Source organism: Amphibalanus amphitrite, unplaced genomic scaffold (assembly GCF_019059575.1).
Source record: "Amphibalanus amphitrite isolate SeventyFive unplaced genomic scaffold, NRLGWU_Aamphi_draft 000098F_arrow, whole genome shotgun sequence".
NCBI lineage: Eukaryota > Metazoa > Arthropoda > Thecostraca > Balanomorpha > Balanidae > Amphibalanus > Amphibalanus amphitrite.
The window spans coordinates 938,712-954,074 of NW_024881593.1; the positions used below are offsets into that span (position 1 = coordinate 938,712).

Genomic DNA, 15,363 nt, shown 5'->3' on the forward strand with positions numbered 1-15,363 from the left:
CACATAAAGCATGCTTTCACGAATAACAAATTGGCAGACCAAAAGACCTTTCCATGTACACCCTATATAACAGGACCCATCACTGATCTCACTAAATGTAGCTAGGAGCAGCATGCAACCGCGGTTACTACCGACTTACCATATGTGTGCGAGTGCTAGCTGTGCCACGCCCGACTTGAGGAAGATGTCCTTGATTTCGGCGCCGGAGACGAAGCCATCCTGGTCCTGGTCCGCGGCTGTGAACATGGCGTCTGCCCGGGTCTTGTCGGCGGCAGACACCACCCAGACGGGCTGGACTGGAGAGGGCGACGGCCGAGCGATCGGCTGGAAAACGGTACAGAATACAGTCAGACACCAGTACCACCGGATACAGACACCACCCAGACGGGCTGGACTGGAGAGGGCGAGGGCCGCGCTATCGGCTGGAAAACGGTACAGAATACAGTCAGACACCAGTACCACCGGATATAGACACCACCCAGACGGGCTGGACTGGAGAGGGCGACGGCCGAGCGATCGGCTGGAGAACGATACAGAATACAGTCAGACACCAGTTACCACCGGATATAGACACCACCCAGACGGGCTGGACTGGAGAGGGCGACGGCCGAGCGATCGGCTGGAAAACGGTACAGAATACAGTCAGACACCAGTTACCACCGGATACAGACACCACCCAGACGGGCTGGACTGGAGAGGGCGACGGCCGAGCGATCGGCTGGAAAACGGTACAGAATACAGTCAGACACCAGTTACCACCGGATACAGACACCACCCACGCGGGCTGGACTGGAGAGGGCGACGGCCGAGCGATCGGCTGGAGAACGATACAGACATAGTCAAACGCTAGTGCCACCGGATACAGGATACCGCTCACACGGGCTGGACTAGGGGTATCGAAGCCCGAGAGCTGCGCAAATTGCTGGCAAACGCTACAGATACAGTCAGACGTCAAACACCAATACCACCAGATACCTACTATAGTGATCAGACGCCAATCATAGCTGAGGCAGGACTGGATATCACAGGCCGGGCCAACACTCAGTAGGACTGCAAACGGTAGACACACTAGGCAAAACAAACCACGATCAAAACACGATTCTCGAACGTCCTTTTCCTCTCCGCTTCCTCGAAGAATCTGCCAAAGCTCGATGGTCAGTGTCGCGGTACCCGAAGTCCCAACACTGACTTGATGCGCCCATCGAATGTTGGTACGGCTTTATTTATTTATTTATTTATTTATTTATTTATTTATTTATTTACTTCGTAGTGGCCGTCCCCTATCTATGACCGAAGTCAAAGAGGCTATTCTTGGCACTGAGTCAATAAAAGATGGTGATGAAGTGGGTAAAAGAACATCATGCTATGACATAAAAAATGCTTAAAAATCACGATAAAAGCACACAACACAATGCACATACATATGCATACATATCACACTTCGTCCGCACCAGACGTCAGTCGACGTTTCAGCTGGTTTCTAAACTCGGTGACGGTCAGATCAGTAAAGGCGGCGGGGAGAGCATTGTACAGCTCTGCGGCACGGTATGTAAACTGCCGCTTTCCCGCCGCCGTGCCGCGTATGTCAGGGAGACTCAGCAGGTTGTCACTGCGAGTGCTGCGCACATGGTTGGGCCGTTCGCGGTTCGTGCAGAACCGAGCAGCCAGAGACTCGGGCTGCCCAGTCTGACGGACCTTATGAAGCAGTGTGAGGGTGTGATGGACGACCAGGTCTTGGGAACACAGCCAGCCCAGGTCTTCTCGCACGGCGGATATATGGTCAAATTTACGCTTTCCAGAAACGATGCGGGCTGCATAGTTGAAATTTTTTGAATGGTTGCCAGAACCGTTGCCGTACACTGCCAAACCATAGCGGATGTGCGAGAAGACTAGGGCTGAGACGATGATAGGAAGGGATCCGGGGGGGTAGGTAGTGACGTAGGTGAGAGATGGCGGTCAGGATCCCTACGCACTTCCGAGACAGCTGTGATACGTGCAAATCCCACGAAAGATGACGGTCGAAAGTGATACCAAGATTTTTCGCCTCGTAGCCGGGAAGGAGAGCTGTACTCCGAAATTTTACAGAGAAGGGGGGAACTGGGAAGGTTTCGTAGATTTTGCCGAGTGCCGATAGGGAGGAGCTCAAATTTCGCCTCGTTGACTTTCAGTCCATTGGACCGAAAGTACGCGTCCAGGGATTGAAGGGCCGCCTCCATGTCACCGATCAAGGCTGGAAAGGCGTTTTTTTCTGCCAGAGACGAGAACCTGCGTGTCGTCGGCGTACTGCGTGACGCAGGCGCCGGCGGCATGCAGGCTGAGGTCGTTCGAAAAAAAACCGTGAAGAGAAGAGGGCCGAGAGAGGAACCTTGGAACACGCCTTTGGTAATTGGACGAGACTGGGAGATAAGTGTTGGAGAAAGGCTGACGCTCTGTGTATGGCCGGACAGGTAGCTGGAGAACCAGGAGGTGTCGATGCAGTAAAGCTGCAGCTTGGACAGTAATTTGGCATGATCGATGACATCGAAGCAGCGACTCAAATCGATGAGGCAGAGAAGCGAGATTTGACTTTGATCCATTGCGTGAAGCGCGCGGTCGGTGACGTTTGTTTGTTTGTTTGTTGGGGGTTAGGGGCGCGCCGACTACGAGGTCATTTTGCGCCATTTCGGTGACGTTAATGAGGGCTGTCTCGGTAGAGTGTTGGGGCCTGAATCCGTGTTGGGATTGGGAGAGGAGATGGTTGGATGCGAGGTAGTCGTACAGCTGGAGCTGCACCACCTTCTCCACTACCTTCGCGATGACAGGAAGGATTGATATAGGACGGAAGTTTGAAGGATCGTCGGTGTTCCCAGACTTGTGAATTGGATGTACAGGGACCCGCAGTTGCTACTGTACAGCGACCCTGAGTAAATTGTCCCAGCACCCTCACAGGGAACAACGATAAGCTGTCAGAGGGTACTCACAGGAAACCTCAGCTGCTCTTGTACAGGGACCAGCAGTCGATATCAATGTTATCGGTTGTTACTGGACAGGACAGACGGTTAGACTTGGGGTTCGTGTACAGTAGCAACTGCGGGTCCCCGTACCAGGGCGTGCTTCCAGGATGACGGTACCTCGTTAAGAATGATGCTGGAGTTAATGATGTGCAATAAAACAGGACCGATGATGCTAAAAGAGAGTTTAAAAGTACGCATACAAAGACTATCAGTGCCACTAGCGGAAGAGTTGCGCATACTAAAAATGACTAGATGTAAATGACTAAGCGTGATGGGCTGAAGGGTGAAAGCGCAGGCGCCCACCCGCGGCAGCCGCACCGGCACCTCACGGGCGGGACCCAGTGCAGCCACCTCCGCGGCTACCCGCGGGCCGACGCCGACAAAATAATCGTTAATGGCGTCAGGGGTGACAGCTGGAAGCACACCCCGGTTTGGTCGCCCATCGGTAATGAGGTGACGCATGTGTCGCCAGAGGGAGCTGGGGCCGTCGCTGCGAATCCTATCGGATATGTGCTGCCGGTTGTCCGCACGTATAGCAGAGCGCACCTCACGGTTGAGCTGGCGGTACTCAGCTGAGGCGTGCCCACCGGCCCGCAGCGCTGCCCCTCTCCGTATAATCCCTACCTTTAGAAGTCTGTCGGAACACTGAGGTCATTACGATAGTATGGTATCACTAACTTGATGAGTCTGTCTAAGGTCTTATCCCTACCTTGATAATTCCGTCGGAAGTCGGCAGCAGGTCAGGCATTGAGCCCAGTGAGCCCCGCGCCTTTGCGGCCGGTATCATTTCGGGAGGCAGTGTGGCGGGTACGGGACACTTGGCCAGCGCCCGGTACACCAGGTGCATTGCCTGCAGGGTAATGCGCGTCATCAGCAGAGGGCATTAGTGGGACCTGCAGTACTTCGCGTGGAGTACATAGATGATCCATTTAACCCGCGCCCTGCTGGGGGGGGGGGGGGGTGTTTGAACACCCCTTGCGGTTTTTCGCGAATATCTCAAAAAGTTTAAAAAGTTAGTTTTTGGTACACCTTATCATACATCAATTCTACACATGTTGTGAAAATTTCAGACCAAGGTCATTCAAGGTCAGGTCACCAGGTCACTTGAAGTGACCTCACCTCATAAAAAGTTTCAATGTCTGTCATAGCTACACCGAGTGACCGATCGCTTTGGAACTTTCAGCGATTGCTAAGAGCAATAGCATATACAAAATGTATATCTCAGAATTTTGATATCGATGACCTAAGGTCAGGTCAATTTTGCGACCTCCCCATTATAAGTCAATGGGAGAAAATTGAAATGCGCCTCTTTTGGACAAAAGACATTATAAACACTCCCAAACACCGAATTACAAGTGGTTTAGACACACTGAACATGAAAATGGTGTCCGTGACCCTTGTGTATGCCCTTAGGTCATCTTAGGTCACGAATGGTATCTAACAGTTTTTCGCAAATAACTTTTGATAGAGGCATGCTAGAGCGATGAAAACGCCTTAGATGTGTTCAGCTCGACGATAAGATCGACTGATATGCAACATGACCCTTTCCGGTCAAGTCATGACCTTGGCCTGAGGTCAAATTTTCAAGTTGACCTTTCAAGGTCAAGTTATAGTTCATTCGATGCGTCTTGACGAGAGGAACACAATGCCGGTAAAAGTAAGCTCGTACAAGGCTTGAGTCAAAAGTTATTGCAGAAAAACTGTTTCCGAAAAAATCGGTTATTTTTGCAGTTTTTGCCTCCTGCAGGCAAAACCGTTGACGTTAGGTCAAATCTGAGAGAATTACTCAGAAAGGGCTTTAATAGGGCTTTCGAATGCGCTTTACCGCGGCGCGACATTCGACCTGGAAATCGGCGAAATTTTGCCTTCAATGACCTCTGGTGACCTGACCTTTGACCTGACCAAAAAATTGACCGAAGTGATTTCGTCATTATTTTTGACGCTCTTTCGAACGCCGCCTTCCGCGTATCGCTACGTGGCCCAGGAGCCGAGTTACAAGGGAGGGTGTTCAAACACCCCCCCCCCCCCCAGCAGGGCGTGGAAATCCAGGACCCCCAGCCGGACGCGGGTTAACGGTCAACTGGGCAGTTTTAAGCAAACTTTCAGTTAATGATATCTTATTCTACGATAAAAGGCCGATAACGTTACGGCAATAAACTGAAGCCTCAACCAAATGAATACTAGTCGGAGGATCATACCCCCTGCCATGAATTGCAACTTGCCAGTGTCAAATCTCTATACTTACGATGGTGAACTCGTCCCTGTCGAGGAAGCCGTCCTTGTCCATGTCGGAGAGGTCCCATATCCTGCCGAGGGTGTCCATCGGCAGCTTCGAGTTCAGCAGCACCTCCCGCACCTGCAGGAGCGGAATTACGGCGGGGTCAGGAAGCATGGACGCTGTTGTCTTGTAGTGCATGGCGTGGATATTTTTGAAGCGGGATTGAGATGGGTTTGCATAATGCATATAGTGACTGAATGTCCCATACTAATGGCAAAAAAAAACACACAACGGCGATTTGAAAAAGGCAATTGAGGCAATGTGCGTGTAGTGCGATAAAGTGACGCAGTTGGTATTGTTAATCATTAGCAAGCCTGCACAGTGCACACAATCATAGCCGAAGAACCTAATGATTCGGTCACTCCTGGACCTGGTACATTGCGGAGACTCCGGCGATGTTCCCGCATAAGTGATAGTCACACTTGACGAAATGAGCCGAGCCAAATCCATCGGTGGAACCTCTTATCGGTGAACAAAGCGGTGGAAAGTGTTAGACCCAGAACCCACGGGTATCCCCCTGCCAGCGCTGTCGTCCCACCTTGTTGCCGGGAAGTCGCTCGTTGATGGGTCCGAGTGAGTTGAAGATCTGGTCGTAGCGCTGCCGGTCCTGCGGCCGCACCGCCCAGGACGAGTCACCGTTGCCGACAGCTGGCGGTGTTGAACTGATGGGAGGAGGCTCACCCTGCCGCGCCAGCGGAGCGTCAGAGCAGGACAGGCACCACAGCGTCATGAGCATTCGTTTGGCACCCGGTGTGCCATCACCAGGTAAAGGCACACAGGGTACCGGACATGTGAAAGTGCATCAAACTATGTGTGTTTTCATCGCTTACATGCCACGAAAATTGCACAATTAAAATGAATGTCATAAATCGCTATTCTTTTCAGTTCTGCAAAAAGAATGGCGCGATCGTGCCGAGATTCCAAGACAAGACACTGTAAAAATAAAATGCAAATGACACCGCAATAACCGCATCCCGAAGGTATAATGAATGTAAATACAAATCCTCCTAATCGCTGAGAATGGAACCCTTAATCGTAAGCTCACCATGTTGGGCGGAGGTACGTTGAGCTGCACATTTGAAATGTCGACCCGTTTCGAGTTCTGAGCCAGCGCTATCATCTTGAGTGCAACAAAGAAACCCGTTTTGTCTAGCTGCCCCATGCATTTCGAGTCAGCGATGTCCCAAATCTGAAACATAGTTACCGGTTTAGTCAAGCGAGACGGGCGAAAAATGCGAGACAGGATAAGGTCCCGATAAACTATGGGGTACATTTCCCAAACAATTACATTCACATGATTTGTGACAGAAAATCAATAGCGCACGGCTCGGCGGTACCATCTGAGGTCCCCGGCGATATTCACACGGCATAATTCAGAAGACGGGCCGCCTAACTCGTCGGCCGACACCCACGGACGCCTACGGGCGGAGCCGGAGCCATTACTGGAATCGGCCGCACAGGGCCGGCCTGTACCGAGAGCTGTTACCCAGCAGGCCCAGTCGCCGAGCGAGCGCATCGTCATTCATGAATTATTTCCAGTTCACTGAATGCATAACTGTACTGTTTAAGCCTCAAGGGTGAGAGATGCAGATAGATGTGCTCAGTACTGGTCCCACTAACCACTTAGCAGATGACGCTATATCTAACACTGCATCAGCAAACAACATACCTGACCCAGCACATTGTCTTGAAGTCCAGACTTCTTCAGGAACTTTGCAGCATCTAATGCCCCAATGACATTAGTGTGGTTCTTGTCGACCTATAAAACAGAATCATAGTTCAAACAAACAAATATATGCTGCTTCTGAATGATTTCTATAAATGGCAAAACACAATGTAAGGTCTATCTGTTCATGTTTTTATGGACATATTAGCTGGTAATCATGTCCTTTGAGCAGCATTTGATAGTATAGGCATATTTCTCATGAGTCTAACAATCTACCACAATATTAATTGTGCAATACCTAACAAACAAACAACCTTTTCAATAAACTGTCATGTGAACTCTTCACTAACCTTCGCCGGCACAGGCCATTTTGCGTCCTTCGACGGCACAGGGGGGGGGGGGAGGTTGGTACGACCCCTTCTCGCGTTTGGCCCCTGATTGAGCTAGAGCTTCGCGGAAAAAACGAGCGTGTTGCCCGTCACGAGAGGAAGCCGATGATACCGAATTTTAAGGCCCTAGGTCATCGGTTGACCTTCCAGGCCAGGTCAATGACCCAAAAGTCGGGAAAATCGGGACCTATGAAAGTATTGTAGTGTGGCTGCTAAGGGGTTTTCGGGGTGCTGATCACTAATATCGTGTTAGTTTTGATCACGGATGATTTTTAAAGCATTTTAAGCGGGTCGGGTCGGGTCAGGTCGGGTCAGGTCAGGTCAACCAGTAGGGGTCGTGACGGGTATTCTTAGTTCGTGTCGACCGACTCTGACAGCTTCGTAACATGTTACGAAAACAATTACACTACTTAGTTAACGTTCAAATGGTTGCAAAATTCGAATTCAGCTCCAAAAACTACCCTGGAAACATGTAAGACTCGAAAAAGTGAACCGAGGTCACCAAAGGTCAATGACCTGACCTGACATTCAGGTGACCTTGACATCCACCCTAATGCATGGGAGTAACATCAAATCACATATTTGAACGTTTGAAACCACGGAAAGCTTGCAAACGCGCGGCTAATGCGAGCCGACATACGCCGAATCGCGATTCCGGCCAAACATGGTCTCGGAAAGTAGGTCACAGGTCAAAGGTCATTTGGGTCAGGTCATGAAATTTTTAGGGTAGGTGTAGAATTGATCAATGCGAGGGTACTGAACGTTTCGTCGCGATCGGCCGCTTTTTACGCGAATTATTCGCGAAAAACCTTAGGGGGGGGGGTTGCATCCTGTGCCCCCTGTGCTGGCGAGGGTTAAAACTTGCTTAAAACAGCATTTTAGGCCCTAGCTATTCTGGTGAGTCTGTACACTAAACTGAGAGCTAGTCTGTAGCCTGTGAGTACTAAATATTACAGCTATAAAAAGAGGTATCAGGCAAGAAAAGTAGGTACAAAAATGTCTACAACCAGCTGTTATAAAACATACAGTGAGATGGAGAGTATGCACAGTAATTTAGTGGATTTAGAACTGAGCCCTTAGTAGCCACATCAACTTAACAGTGGATACATGCTAGTGAGCACTGTTTAATATTAGTATTAGTACACTGATACTTATAGTTCACTACTACTTTTAGTACGCTGAGATACCCTTTAGGCTTGAGACACATCACATACCTGGTTATACCATGCTTCATAAATGCCTATATGGGCTCCAGCTATCTGAAAAGATTGACACATCTCATTTGCAACTGTGCTCATGAGTCACAATGGATGCTAGCAACTCCTATATTCATACTGGTTAACCAAACTGCCAAAAAATTATGAAATCATTCATAAGTATGGACTGCAATGCAAACTCATTCATTTCAGAGCAAACACAATATTTACCATGAAGTGTGCGCAACATATTACAACATATTACATAGGTCCATGTACTTAGCCAAAAAATATCCAAAGCTTGCTAATAATATAAATAAAATACTCAACTGCACAAAGAGTGCAAACATCATTGAATTACCCAGGACAACATGGACATACCTACTTTAAAGGTCACCATTACTAACCATCCGGTGAGACCAAAAGCCCTTATTATTAAATAAAATATGTGCAAGTTGTAACTTTTGTTCATAATTATGAACTTTTACACACCAAAAAGGCCTGAAGATGTATAATTATGAATTATACATAATGAAGATGTATAATTATGAATTACAAGTCTTTTTAATAGGCACTTACTACTTTATGAGAAAGCAGTTATGTATGGCTAAATTTTGCTCTTTATATTGTTCTGTAATAATGACTTTACAGAATATTACTTGGCATTTAAGAGTACCTATACATACACTGGATGGCTGACATACACCATATTATAATAATAAAAAAGGTTTACTACACAATCAGCTGTTCACAGATTTGTAGCTGGTAGGTACTAGATGCACGCAGCAAATGCGCATTGGCTAGGTTTAAACACAAATGCATAATAACAAATGTAACCACAGACATGATGTAAAATTCATTCCCAAAACCCATAAAAACAATCAACACATTATTTAACTGGAATTATCACACATTTGAGCACACTTCATGCGCCGGTGACCCACCACACAAACGGCCCAATTAGCCACTGAATATGCAGAACCGCGACGAAGAAGACTTGTCCTATAAATACCAACCTCGTTTGGAGTCATGGTTGACATCAAAAATTACAAATATCAAATAAATTCGCATGTGAGAGCCCACGAATTCATCACACCCTAAGGGGGCGGTCTCCGCAATCGATTTGTGGCGATCAAGGACAGGCCTAATGCCTAACTTTAATGTGTGAATTTTTAGCGATATTTTCCTCGTGTTATCAGATGACGTCATTGGTCCATTAAAGTGTTTTCAATTTTTCAAATTTTTGACCTATATTCACATTAAACAATGCGCTTCTCAATGGAATTTATAACAACTTAAAAGAAAATGAATGTATTTTTCATCCTCTTTCTTCTCGTCACTGTCAAGATTCCTTTACTACTACGACGTACTACATACGTCACTGTAACCAGTTGAAGCGCAGGCTCCAACCAAAAATTACTCGTCAGAGCCAAAAACAACGCATGAGACGTTTGCGCCAAACAAAGCCATCGTCGCACGCGACGCACGACGCTGCAGATTTTCCAAAGTTGAAGTTGCAGTGAGAGGTTACTGAATATTGACGGCATAGATTGTGGTAAGTCACTTATTTTAAGTTTAATTTGATGTTTATGTACATTATCGGAAAATCTGAGTAGGAACAGAAGTTCAGGGGCTGTTCGTGACCCAGGAACTCAAACTTGAACTGTGCAGCGTGCTCTGCGCACTGCGCAAGGCCGGCACTGCGCAAGCCATGGCATAGGACTTGAATTCAGAACGTACCTATTTCGCTTTGGCTTTTCGGCATATCTTTGTCGCTTTCTGTGTTGTGCGTGAGTGAAACCATTGACTTGTTTCAGTTTTTTTTGGCAATGTGTTGAAGAAATCATGCCAGTTGGTCAGTGGACTATGTTTAGGGAACATAGTCTATTTAAAAAAAAGATATGCCAGCGCAGATTGAAATGAAATGAAATCCGCGGATTGGCTGACCTGACAATGGTAATTTAGGTACTGTCAATGCCGGTAAATGTCAAGTTTACGTCCTAAGCACATTTCAATGATATTTCTTTCATAATCTTACATATTTTGACATGCTGAATCCAAAAATCATACTTACATGTCTCGCAAGAACAAAATTATCACCAATACACTAAGCAATTACACCTTCCCACAACACACGATCAAAACAAATCGAGAGGAAATTGAAAGTGTCCAGCGTTGCCATTTGTGAAAAATATTTTGTCTTTTTTTAATGTCGAGAAATAAAAACATTCAATATATTATAAAAATAGATAGGAAATATGTAAAAAATATTTATTTAAAAAGAAATATTATTATTAGAAATAGAATAGCAAAACAACAAAGGGGAAATGTTGGGAACCGGGGTTATTGGGTGGGGAGGGTTAGAAAAACAGGGAAATGTTGGGGATCGGGGTTCATGGGTGGGGGAGAGAAAAAATGAAAATGACGTCATAGGGAAATGTCGGGAACCGGGGTTTGTGGGGAGGGGATGGAGAAAAATACGATAAGAATGGTTACAATATTTGGGAAATTTTAGGAATCGGGGTTCTTGCCTCAAATCTAATTGTTACCTAACCTAACCTTACCTGACTTGACCTAACCTAACCTAACCTAACCTAACCTAACCTAACCTAACCTAACCTAACCTAACCTAACCTAACCTAACCTAACCTACTGATTTTTGCCTACCGGGGATAAGGAAAAAGTTGCTTGCAGGAATAGATTGCAGGCAAGAGTAAATCAAATATTTTTAGGTTAAGTGGTCATGCATCAGGCTTCAGGCCTTCGGCCTGAAGCCAGATACATAACCACTTAACCTAAAAATATTTGATTTACTCTTGCCTGTAATCTCTCCTAAGGCATTGCCTTCGGCACTGCGCTGCTTCGCCGCGAGAAATATTATGACGTCATTATTCACAGTTGAATAGCAACTGTTAGATATCATTCTTGATTTTGGCCAACTTTGCACAAGTAATCGCCCCCCAGTTCTCAGGATTTTCCTTTCCTCCCCCCCCCCAGCCAATAACCCCGGTTCCCAACATTTCCCCTTTGTTGTTTTGCTATTCTATTTCTAATAATAATATTTCTTTTTAAATAAATATTTTTTACATATTTCCTATTTATTTTTATAATATATTGAATGTTTTTATTTCTCGACATTAAAAAAGGACAAAATATTTTTCACAAATGGCAAGGCTGGACACTTTCAATTTCCTCTCGATTTGTTTTGATCGTGTGTTGTGGGAAGGTGTAATTGCTTAGTGTATTGGTGATAATTTTGTTCTTGCGAGACATGTAAGTATGATTTTTGGATTCAGCACGTCAAAATACGTAGGAATGTGAAACAATTATCATTGATATGTGCTTAGGACGTAAACTTGACATATACCGTCAATGCCCGCCTGCCTACATAATGCTGTATGATATCAATATCAATATCAAAAAGACTCAGATTTTGGATTAACTTATACCTGTTAACAAAATAAGATGACTGATCATCGTTTCTCACACCAAATGTGTTCTTTGCTATTCTTCAATATACATGGATTTTCCTTATTATTAGAATGAAAAATTTATATTCCGTTAATGAATATTTCATAAATTATTACATCACATGAATATATGGATCATCATAATAAGAATCATTTTTCTCAGCTGTAGATTCTAAGATTGTTGAATTGAAAATTGCTTAGTCATTATTTTTATTAATTGTTAACAATATACCTAAGTTACAGTATCTGCTAACTGAGGTATTATGTGTTGGGATATAAAATGTCAGCTTGTGTTGTCTGGGTCGTATGTGGTGGCTGGTGCACTGAAGATATGCTGAGATTTGCTATATGGTTGCTGTGCTGAAATATTTTGAACTGTGTGGACATACCTTTCTGATTTAACCATGGAGCATGTTTGATTATGAAGCAAATATTAAGCTGTGGAGCAGAAAGAAAATACATCAGTAATGGACTCTTCAATCATCATGTAAATCCCCAAAAGGATTGTAATATTATTGTAAATGCCGAACAGTCATTTGCAAGTGGTTAGTGCGAAAGAAGGCTCGTCACGTGAGACATCCATATAAATTTGAATTTGGGTTACCAATATTATCTACGTCTTTTTACTGTTTTTCGAATTTTAAGTTTAGTTAGACTTATCTTTCTTATCGTTTCTTATTCAACTGTCATGTTGTCATGTTGTACATTTTTTATGACATTGTGATCCACTGAAGCATCATGTGCTGCAACAGCATCTAAGAAAAGCTTCAGCAGTCAACAATAACATGGCAAAAATGTGAATGGTCACATCACTTATCAATGTATGTATTTCCTGGTGAGGTGATTAGATGACAATTTATGTCAGGTTTTCATCTCACCTTCAAGATGCTGACCAAGTGTTCAGTACCAGGGCACCACTTCTGTGAGATGGCAGTACAAGAGCTTGGATGTCCTGGGACATAGACCACTATGTACACCATATATAGATATATAGTGGTCTATGCCTGGGATCCTTCCAACTGAAGGTCAATAAGACTCCAGAAATGTATTAGTATTGGATAATTCTTCTCTCAAAAGTTGACTGTTTGTAAGCAATGAGAAAGTTCACATAGGTACCCAAGATAGTCAGGTTCATGGTAGTTGGTAGTTCACCCCATCCACCTTTCTCCATGGATACTGCATGTTAGGTTGGTTGGTTGGTTTGGGTTAAGCACCATATCCAGTGGACTAAGTGCTAACCGGAACTCTAACTCTGCTCCAAGCAGCCAAGTAACGACAATGTCACGTGCATTACCCAGGAAATGAATCTGGATGGCTGACTCTAGAGGCAAGACACTTACTCCTAGACCAGAATGCTCCTCAGTCGCCACTAAACTGCACGTTAGCAGCACCCTTCGTCCGACTGATCATCGATTTATCGACAGCCGCAGCCATGCTGAACCCGGAGGATGTCCAGAAGTTCAAACTGTTCATCGCGGCGTGCGACGCCAACCCGGCGCTGCTGCACCTGCCCGAGCTGGAGTTTTTCCGCGCCTTCCTGCTGAAGCACGGTGCCAAGCTCCCCGAGAAGCCGGCGACTCCGAGCGGAGCCGGCGCCGGTACGGGCGATGGAGCCGAGGACACGGCGGCGCCAGAGCCGGAGACCGAACAGGAGCCGGAGCCGGAGCCCGATGAGGAGCAGGAGTCGGAGGAGAGCGATCTCGAACTGGACAATACTGGAGTGATTGGTGAGTACCCCTGGGTGGTTGCAGGGGAATGAATCGTAAGGTGTCTCAGAGGCGAGGACGTCGTGCGACGTGCGTTGTGTCAGTTAATGAATACACTTATTCATCCGTCAGTTATCAGTTTTTTTTTAACTTGTTCGACCAAAGCATATGTTTTGTGTAGCGCAACGAGCATCGCCAGTCACAATTCCCAGTCTCACGTACGACCGACGTATCTTTCGCTGCTCCTGTGTGACCCACCCCTTAATGACACCCCGCCCCGCCGCAGAGCCGGAGCCTGACGAACCCCAGCCGATGGGCGACACCAGCAAAGAGGTCACCGAGGCGGACATGGACGCCGCCAATGAGAAACGTTCCGAGGCGGCGGCGGCCTTCGCCGAGGGGGAGCACCAGAAGGCGGTCGACCTGTACACAGAGGCCATCGAGCTTAATCCTGGTGGGTGTCAGTTGGAGTGAGCTGAGCAGGGGAGGGGTGGTTGTGGTGTGTATGGTAGGATTTATGAGTGTTTTGAGTTCAAAGGGCGTCGCTGCGGTGTGAGTATCTAGTGAGCTCTGGCCGGCGCGCCCTAAATATCCAATTAGCTTTTGAGCTGTGCGTAAAACTCCGAGGCAGCCTGTGAATGTCAAGATGGCTGGTGTGTACCATTGGTTTTTATAATCAGGACTAGCTCTTGATTTGATAGCTTAAATGCTGTTACTTTACCCCATGCTTGGAGTCTCGGAGGACGAAGATTCTACGCCGCCCGGCCAATCCCGTTCAAGGTTAGCGGGGACTTGGCTGTGGTTAGGAAACGGTATTGGCCCGATGACGTAGAATCTTCGTCGTCCGAGAGAGTCCGAACGCTGGGTTAAAATAAGGTCTTGAATAGGAAGAGTGACAGCTTTATGACACTGATATTTGCAACCATTCTGTCATTGTCTGACGTTTTGTTCTTTGCCTTCCAGGATCCGCACTGTTCCACGCCAAGCGTGCTGCCTGCTACCTGAAAATCAAGAAGCCTCTGGCGGCGATGCGAGACTGCGACAAAGCCATCAGCATCAACCCCGATTCGGCGGCCGCCTACAAGTTCAGAGGACGTGCCAACCGGTGAGTTTGGCTGGGATCTCCGCGCCGCGCTGCACCGCGCCAGGGTGGCCGAGTGGTTAAGGCGCCAGACTTAAGTTCTGGTACTCGTTGGAGTGCGTGGGTTCGAACCCCACTCCTGGCAACCGGTTTATAGCCATGGTCCTGGATTGCAGAACGATACACTTTCCTAGCTAATGACCCTGAGGTGCTGCGGCCGTGATTGCTGTGGATGGGTCGTAGTGCGTGCGAGCGGTAACATACAGTGAACGGTCCCTCTTGCGTGCCTAACGTTGTGTGCCAAGTCTATTTTCAGTGTGACAGTGACTTGGCAAGTTCCGTGTGATATGCGTTGTAGCTCTCGGCGTCCTCTCTTGTGGTTTTCGAATTGGTTAAATCGTAGATGAATGTCCATATTTGAAGCCCACACTAAACCCCATCATTTCTCAACTGGTGATGTATTATACCGGGCCCTCGTCCTGGTATATAGCTGGCCTTCGCATGTTGTCTGGTGGTCTGTGTGCAACAAACCCGCCCTGCCGACAGCCCCCTCGTGCGTTAGTGTAAGCGCCATAACCGTGCCG

At 46.8% G+C, this 15,363-nt stretch overlaps 2 protein-coding genes and 1 non-coding gene across 5 annotated transcripts in view; 2 read left to right on the forward strand and 1 right to left on the reverse strand.

The window, feature by feature from the left end:
- The window catches only part of LOC122380480 (epidermal growth factor receptor substrate 15-like 1), a 31,147-nt gene extending 22,566 nt beyond the window's left edge, over positions 1-8,581 (reverse strand). Inside the window, exons 1-7 of the mRNA XM_043363666.1 lie at positions 8,541-8,581; positions 6,941-7,030; positions 6,317-6,460; positions 5,810-5,953; positions 5,239-5,349; positions 3,703-3,843; positions 140-324 (exon numbers count right to left, since the gene is read on the reverse strand). Coding sequence (XP_043219601.1) covers positions 140-324; positions 3,703-3,843; positions 5,239-5,349; positions 5,810-5,953; positions 6,317-6,433 — 698 coding nt within the window. The 5' untranslated portion in view covers positions 6,434-6,460; positions 6,941-7,030; positions 8,541-8,581. The remainder of the gene's footprint in view (positions 1-139; positions 325-3,702; positions 3,844-5,238; positions 5,350-5,809; positions 5,954-6,316; positions 6,461-6,940; positions 7,031-8,540) is intronic.
- Positions 8,582-9,977: 1,396 nt separating this feature from the next.
- Positions 9,978-15,363, forward strand: part of LOC122380483 (hsc70-interacting protein-like) — a 31,924-nt gene continuing 26,538 nt past the window's right edge. Inside the window, exons 1-4 of one of the 3 annotated variants that reach the window (XM_043363670.1) lie at positions 9,978-10,077; positions 13,417-13,719; positions 13,985-14,152; positions 14,662-14,803. In XM_043363670.1, coding sequence (XP_043219605.1) covers positions 13,425-13,719; positions 13,985-14,152; positions 14,662-14,803 — 605 coding nt within the window. In that variant the 5' untranslated portion in view covers positions 9,978-10,077; positions 13,417-13,424. Of the gene's footprint in view, positions 10,078-11,740; positions 11,796-12,615; positions 12,814-13,416; positions 13,720-13,984; positions 14,153-14,661; positions 14,804-15,363 lie in introns of those variants that run through there. The other 2 variants (XM_043363673.1, XM_043363672.1) reach the window with 2 other exon arrangements.
- Trnal-uaa lies at positions 14,842-14,924 on the forward strand. Its single transcript has one exon. It is a non-coding gene; the product is annotated as a tRNA-Leu (tRNA).